The 7,964-nt window shown below is 51.6% G+C and overlaps 2 protein-coding genes across 2 annotated transcripts; both read right to left on the bottom strand.

Annotated features, from left to right (window-relative positions):
• Positions 1 to 331: 331 nt before the first annotated feature.
• Positions 332 to 1,846, bottom strand: ITPRIPL2 (ITPRIP like 2). Its single transcript, XM_015826334.1, has one exon. The coding sequence runs from the start codon at positions 1,844 to 1,846 to the stop codon at positions 332 to 334; it is 1,515 nt and encodes a 504-aa protein (XP_015681820.1).
• A 1,099-nt stretch (positions 1,847 to 2,945) lies between these two features.
• On the bottom strand, positions 2,946 to 7,853 carry COQ7 (coenzyme Q7, hydroxylase). Its single transcript, XM_015826493.2, has 6 exons — positions 7,643 to 7,853; positions 6,561 to 6,760; positions 5,072 to 5,186; positions 4,839 to 4,978; positions 4,078 to 4,146; positions 2,946 to 3,503 (listed from the first exon to the last, which is right to left on the bottom strand). The coding sequence occupies exons 1-6, from the start codon at positions 7,713 to 7,715 to the stop codon at positions 3,426 to 3,428; spliced, it is 675 nt and encodes a 224-aa protein (XP_015681979.1). The 5' UTR covers positions 7,716 to 7,853; the 3' UTR covers positions 2,946 to 3,425.
• Positions 7,854 to 7,964: the final 111 nt, after the last annotated feature.

Genomic DNA, 7,964 nt, shown 5'->3' with positions numbered 1-7,964 from the left:
CTCCCTCCATCTTCTACACCTCCCTCCTTCAGGCAAGCCCCTCGTGTCCAACCTGCTGGTAAAAACACCCCAAATTTGACTCAGACCCCAAGTTCCGCACAGGATCAGAAGGGAACCCACGTGTCCAACTCTTAAGACCTCAAGTCCGATGTAGACAGTCTTCACGATAAGGTCCTTCCGATGTCCTCACCATTGAACTGAGCTCCCCATTTTTCACCCGACTTAGCCCCCGCCCCTAAAGTCCCAAGGAAAGTTGCCTTGGGGAACAGACAGCAATTCCACCTTCATCTCGGGTGCAAAATCCAGGCTGGCGAGGGGCGAAGAAGGAGCCTCAGGTGAGATGCTGCTTTCGGTACCTGTGGCCACCGTAGACCCGGATGATCCTGGGCGCCTGTTTCCAGACGCTCAGCAGCTGTGAAGCCACCCTCTCCAAGGTGGGCCGGTCAAAATCAGCCAGCAGGTTCACCGGAAGGGCTTCCTTGACGAATTTGGGCAAGCTCAGCATTTCAGGCAGATGGGGGTTCCCGAGGAACAGGTGGGCCAGCCTCCCTCGCTGCAGCGCCTGCACCAGGAACAGCACCAGGTCCTCCAGCCGGGCCACCAGCAAGCGGTCCTCCCAAGCCTGCCACGGGCTACGCAGGAGCACCCAGAAGAGCGCCGTCTTGAGGACGTAGGAGGAGAGGACCCGGTCCCAAAGGGCGGCCCAGGGGGGCTCCAGAGCGCGGCCCCCCAGCTCCCTCAACCCTTTGAGGATCTGCAGGCATTTCAGGTGGCAGGAGTCGGCCGGGACTTGGTCCCGCAGCCAGGCCAGCAAGCGCTGCTCCGCTTTGGAGAGGTTGAGGGTCCAGAAGAGGCCCAGCTGGGGCCCCGCCGACGGCTGGGGGCAGACCCAGGGGGTGAGGTACAGCCCCTCGCCCAGCGGGATGGCCGGGGTGAGGTGGACGGTCAGAGACAGGTGGCAGCAGACGTAGTCCGAGCGGGGTGCGATCTGCAAAGCCAGCGGGGAGGGCGGCCCGCCGACGGCCAGCAGCTGCACCCGGCAGCGCTCCTGCAGGCGGGCGCGCACGGCGCCGAGGCAGCGCTGCACTTGCGCCTGGAACCAGCGGGCCACCAGCGCCGCCGACAGCAGCAGGGGCGCCCCGGCCTCCTCGCCCTCGCCGGCGGCCACGCACAGAGCCCGGCTCGGGGAGCCCTGCGCGCCGGCGGCCACGCGCAGGGCGCAGAGGAAGGCGCCCCGCGAGCCGGGCTGCCTCTCCTGCTGCTGCTCCGGGGCGCAAGGCAGGGCGCGCAGCTCCAGGCGGGGCGGCAGGCGCAGCGGCAGCAGCACGTCGAAGGCGTCGGGGCTGCCCACCTTGTGCTGCTCGTAGGCGCTGCCCACTTGCACGAAATCCCCGCGCAGGGCCAGCCGGCCGGCCGCCTTGCCGGCGCGCACCAGCTCGCCCACCACCAGGCTGACGTGGGCTTTGCTGTGGCCCAGCACGTGGGGCGAGAGCCGCAGCCGCGTCTCGTAGAAGCCGTCCAGCAGGGCGCGGCGCCGGGGCTCCCGGCCGCTGCAGGCCGAGCCGGGGCTGCCGACGGCGGCGGGGCCGCCGACGCGTTTGGGCCTCCGCTGCCGCCGCCCCGTCCACCAGGCGCGCCAGCCCAAGCCCAGCGCGGCCAGCAAGAGCAGCAGCAGCAGCAACGGCGGCAACGGCAGCCGCTTCAGAAGCGCCTGCAGCGGCCAGCCCGCTTCCCCGCCCGTCGGGCCGGCCTTGCCCCGCAGCGTTTGCAGCAGGCAGACGAGGAGGGTGCAGGCGCAGGTCAGCAGCGGCCAGAAGACGCGCACGTTGAGGCTGTAGACGGCCATGGGGGCCTTCAGGGCCGGCGGGGCGACGAGGTCCCTCGAAGAAGGCCGGCTTGGCAGCAGTGCCTCTGAGCGCGCCGCGAGTGCATCGCCCGTCGAGCTCAGCGCCGCTGCTGCTGCCGGAGCCCCGCCGCTCTGGCTGCTTCAACCCATGGCCGCGGCTCCGGCAGCCTTCTGGCTCCTCCGACGGGGCAGGACAGCCTCCTCTCCCGCTTCCCTCGTCTCCCGGGACGGGCTCGCTCCCAGCTCTGCGACCGCTACTTGCTGCTCGTCTGGCCGGGCGCCCGCGGGCGCCCAAACAAAACTTCCCCGGGACTTGACGGTTGGACGAAGGGACGGCGGCGACTCGCGGTTGTAGGGCCGTCGCCGGCTGCGGCTTGGTCAGCCCGGGCGTCCGTCGTCCTGGAGCCGGAGGCCGCCTCGGTTCCCGGCGGAGGAACGGCGTCGCTTGCAGAACCAGCCAAGTTGTGCAAAAACTTTTTTTTGTTTTTTTCGCTTCCTCTTCCGACTGGGGAGCGCGGCGCGTCACTGAGTGGATGAGCTCAGAGGAAATGCCAAAGTCTGGGATTGAGGAGGAGGAGGAGGAGGAGGAAGGGGCGGTGGGACCCGAGGGGACGGGCGCTGGGTTGCCCCCCTCCAGCCCTGCCCGGGCGGGAGAAGCGCAAGAGAGGAGTGGAAGGCGGAGGAGGAGACGGAGGAGGAAAGAGAGAGCAAACGAACGGGCTCCACGATGGGCCGTGCCAGGGGCGGTGGCTGGAAGGAGGGAGGGACAAGCCAGGATGTCCAAGCAGACCAGGATTGCCAGCCTCTGTATCTGGGGCCACGTCTCCTTTCCAAAGGCAGAAATCTGCCAGCAATCAGATCAGAAGAAAAGGGATCAGAGAAAGGCGAGGGGGGGGGGTGGAAAGGAACTGGATTATAGGTAGTCCTTGATTTACCACTGCAATTGAGCCTCACATTTTTCTTGCTAGGCAAGACAGCTGCTAAGTGGATTTTGCCCCCATTTTACTTGACCTAGCTAGCAGGATTTACAACATCTCTCCCCCCCCCCCCCGCTTAAAGCTGCTCTTAAAAAGAAAAAAAAAGAAGCTTAAAATAAAATCTTTCAAATGAAGCACCATTTATTTCAACAACGTCTACTCCCGAATCTTCCCGTTTGAAAACACAGTGATTGGTTTTTTTTTAAGAAGTGTGACTTGCTTTTCGGCACAAACTTTAATAATAAGTTAACGTATCTCCGGGAGGGGAGGCTAAATGGCTATTCTACAAGGAATTCCTTTCGTTGGAAAAAAAAAAAGATGTTGCAATTGCCCCGGAAATTGCAGCAAAACTGCGGTCAGTTTTTCAGCTGGAAAGCGCGTGAAAAGAGCTGTCTAAACTTCTCCAGCAAGTTTCCAGCAATTTCAGACAGACGAGCCAAAATGGTAACCATCCCCAGCTTTCCCCAACTGACAGGAAGAACTAAGAAAATAAAAGAATCCCCATCTAGAGACTTTTCCACAAGGTCTAAGGATAGTTTCTCTCTACTGGAAACACAGAAGTAATAACCTCTTGATTCGCAATAAATCTACCGGGACCAAATTTAAATTCTTTCCGATAAAAATATGGCTGCTTTACATCCAAGTTGTATAGCATTCTTCAAAACGAAGTATCCCGGTGTCTATGAAAGAAAAAAAGAAAGAACACTGAATATTAGAACTACGGTATTTTATATTTTCCGTTATCTGTTCTGTCCCAGTCCCACGTGAGTCCTTGTTGAGCTCACAAGGAGAAACCCCTCTTCCAACAAGCAGGCTGGAACCGCAGGAAAAAAAAAATTCCCCTTTTATTATTCTCTTTTATTTTGTTAAATGCTATTTTAAGAAATGGTGTCTCAATTGCTCCAGTTCTATAAGGGTTCAACTGTTTTGTAAACAGTTTCTCGGAAACAGTTCCTCTGTTCCCAGCAAAGAGATCTACCAGTTTCTGGATGTCCTGAAAGGGCAGGAAAGAAGAAAATGATGAAGATTAAAAAAAAAAGCACCCTTAGATGCTTTGAGATCTATTCCCACTATTCCCCTTTGGGACATGGTCCAGTTGCTGAAATTCTTGCCACTCGCATCCCTTCTCAATATGTCTTGATAGAGCATAGGCTCTATCAACTTTACGACCCATGGACTTCAACTCCCAGAATTCCTGAGCCAGCTAGGGTGCTTTTGATTATGCAAATTCTGAGGATGTAGTTGCCAACTTACCAGTTCAGCATCGTAGTCAAGTCCGGTGTCGTGATGCTGCATCTCTTCATCCCGAAGTTTCTTGATGATCTGGTGGGGAAGGGAGGGTGTGTATCCCAGAAGCAAGTCAAGTGAGAAAACAAAAACTATGTAACTTGTAAAAAAAATGAAATTTGGCCCACCAGATTCCTTCTCAAATAAATCTATCTACCTACCTACCTATCTTCTAGCTAGCAATATCTATCTAACTATTATCTATTAAATAATCTATATCCACTATCATCTATTATCTGATAATCTCATCTATCAATCTATATCTCTATCATCTAGCTAGCTAGCAATATCTAGCTATTATCTATTAAATAATCTATATCCATCTACTATCATCGATTATCTGTTAAATAATCTCATCTATATCTATCTGTCTGTCTATCCTCTAGCTAGCAATATCTAGCTAGCTATTATTTATTAAATAATCTATATCCATCTATCTATTATGCTAAATAATCACATCTATCTATATCTATTTATGTCTGTCTGTCTGTCTGTCTGTCTGTCTGTCTGTCTATCTATCTATCGTAACTCCCAGAATTCCCCAGCCATACTGAAGAACTTTTAAGGTGTTTTGGACTTCAATTCCCAGAACTCCCCAGCCAGTATGCTGTGGAGTTGAAAGTCCACACATCTTCAATTTGCCAAGTTTGAAATACACTGCTCTAAATGAAACAAAAATAATATCATACGTTACATTATATCCGTATCTTTTTAACACACACGGATACCTGTAATAACTCCTTATATTTCTCGGGATCTTCTTCCACGAGGACCCTGATCTGGTTGTTATAATGGTCAGCGATGCTTTCTTCTACGGCCACTGTGCAGGCCATAGCAGCTTTTTTCCCAAGCAAAGCTGTGCCAGCACCTAAAATGAAAACATCAACATCATGGCTGTGCGTGGAGGATACATATCACAGATATAGATATATATTAGGAAAATAAGAACACTGATGCTCACCTAACATATAGCCTGCAACGTCCCACACAGGTAACAAAATGGTTGGACGGACTCTGTACAAAATCATCAAGTCCTTCATTTGTTTCAAATGGTTCTTCTCTTGTTCCAACATATGCTGGATTAAAATAAAAACATAAAGACAGTTTCCCAATGTTCAAGAAATGTTCTATCTGTATGCTGTCTCAATCTGGAGATACTGCAGTCTCTTAGTTCTGCTAACCCAGTGGTTCTCAACCTGTGGGTCGGGACCCCATTTGGGGTCGATCGACCATTTCATGGGGGTCGCCAAGCAAGGCTGTCCGCCATTTTTTTTGTCCGCCATTTTTTTTGTCTGCCATTTTTTTCCCCTTTTCCGGCGGGTGCCTTACCTCCCTTGGGCTGGGCCAGCTGGTGGTTGGCCTGCTCCGTCTCTGCCCCTTGCCAGCTACGCCTCGGCCGGCGCAGGGGGCGGAACCACGCATGCGCGGCGCTCCCGGGCAGGGAAAGTCCTCGACTTACGACCGGTTGGGTAGTCCTCGACTTACAACCGGTTTAGTCCCCGACTTACGACCGGTTTAGTCCTCGACTTATGACCGGTTTAGTCCTCGACTTACAACCGGTTGGGGTCGCGGCATTAAAAAGGTTGAGAACCACTGTGCTAACCCAACATGAAGCCCATATGAGCCGAGTTCATGCACTGCTCTGAGCCACAAGCCACATTTTCAATAAACAATGGTTAGATGCAAGCCACAGTCCACGCCAGACCTAATCCAATCATATAGATAGTCCTTGACTTGCGATCACAGTTGGGACCTGAATTTCTGTCCTAAGTCAGTCACAGTGAGTCACCCGGTGACCACGACCAATTTTATGACTATTTTTGCTGTGGTTGCTAAGCAAATTGCTGCAGTTGTTAAGGAAATCACGTGGCTTTTTTTTTTAAAAAAAGTCAATCCATCTTCCCCCAATTGATTTTTTTTTTGTCGGAAACTGACTGGGAAGCTCTCAGATTTTGAACAGATAATTGCAGGATGCCACAAACAGTGATAAATGTGAGCTGGTTGCCAACACTTGAATTGCAATCATATGACCACATGACAGTCATAAATGTGAGGACAGGCTGTAAACCCCCTTTCCCCCCCCCCGAGGCCGTTGTAACTGTGAACTGTCATTAAAACAAACAGTTGTAAGTCAAGGACTACTTGTGTTATGGTTTAATACAGGGGTCTTCAAACTTGGCAACTTTAAGACTTGTGGACTTCAACTCCCAGAATTCCTCAGCCAACCAGGGCTGGCTGAGAAATTCTGGGAGTTGAAGTCCACAAGTCTTAAAAGTTGCCAACTTTGAAGACCCCTGGACAACATAGGACGCCAGCCAACAAGGGTTTCCTTCACAAATCATTGTGGATAATTAACTGTATAAAATAATTGTAATAAAAATCTGTTTTGGTTGCCAGTTGAACTTAAGGCACAGAAAAAGAATCAGAACAAGCGGGGTAGAAACGCTTACACGAATGACTGGTCCAACTGAACTTCGGCCTAACACAGCCATCTGACCGGCGTAAATGCGATTTGCCCCATATTCGCCTGCGTGATCCACTCTGATTATTCGGTCAATAACCGGTTTGTTGATGTCATCCAAAATTATTCCGGTACTACAAAATCTGTAAGGGGAGCATAGGAATTGCAAGCCCCATCTTCCTTTTGCACCTGCCAAACAGACAATCATTGATTTACTATCAAAGAAGATTGCAGTCATCGCTTGAACTTTTTCAGAGCTTTCTAAGCATATGGAATTCATTTTTTTTAAAAAATCAACTTTTCCCCTGGTTGTAGAAGGCCACTGTGTTTATCTTCTGAGTCCTCACCATCTTGTGATTTTCAATCAAGGCCTAAGTGAACCAATATTAACAAAATAATAGTTGGAAGGGACCTTAAGAGGTCTTCTAGTCCAACCCCCTGCTTCGGGAGGAGATCCTATAACATTTTGTACAAATGGTTGTCCAATCTCAAAAACCTCTGGTGAGGTTAAATAATTACATAATCAAGATGGAATGGAATGGAATGGAATATAATAATGGAATGAAGAATAGAATAGAATAGAATAGAATAGAATAGAATAGAATAGAATAATGGGATAGAATTATTGATTGAAGTGGCTAAAGACAGCAATCCAATAAAAGCAACTTAAAAAGCAACAGGCAAACCCATAAAACCACCATAACCACTTTAAAAAATAAAACGCAATGAAGAACAGTAGGGGCTATTCTAATAGTAGTAATATTGCTGCTATTAGTAGGAGGAACAGTAATAGTAGCAATAGGAGAGCGCTTGGTGAACTCAATACCGGCACTTCCTTAGACACCTGCTCAGACTCCCATCCAAGCCACCTCCTCCAACGGGCTGCACCAAAGCCCCTTTCCAACATGGCTGCCTGCTGGGAATTCTGGGAATCGTAGTTAGAAAGCGCCCGGTAGGGCAGTTAATCCAGGGAGGGCAAAGGAGGCACCCGACTGAGGGTTCTAAGGGCAGAGTTGGGAGAATCACGTGGGGATCCCGAGGGGAGAGGGAGGAATCCCGCCCGCGCTCTACCTTCCCTGCGGGCGCTGAGCAGGTACTGCTCACGGATCAGCAAAAGGCCACAGCCCGCCGCGGCCTTCGCCATTCTGCTTGGCGCGGATTGATGACGTAACGGGGCGCCCGCTGCCACAACCGCTTCGTGGCGCCCTGTGACGTAAGACTTAATCAACTCGTTCGATCCTCCACAAACGAAACACGCCGTTCTATTTTTCGTCTCTATGTTCTCATTAGCGACCGCCCCCAGATCGGATACTTTCTCCGATTGGAGAAAACCGCCGTCAATTCCCCGAGAGGTACTTCCTCCGGCGGTTGTCAGGGGAACCACAGAACGCGG

Source organism: Protobothrops mucrosquamatus, unplaced genomic scaffold (genome assembly GCF_001527695.2).
Source record: "Protobothrops mucrosquamatus isolate PMUCROS unplaced genomic scaffold, P.Mucros_1.0 scaffold_209, whole genome shotgun sequence".
In the NCBI taxonomy this organism is placed as follows: Eukaryota; Metazoa; Chordata; class Lepidosauria; order Squamata; family Viperidae; genus Protobothrops; species Protobothrops mucrosquamatus.
Note: the sequence above shows the minus strand (reverse complement) of the source record. Positions and strands in the feature narration are given on the sequence as shown.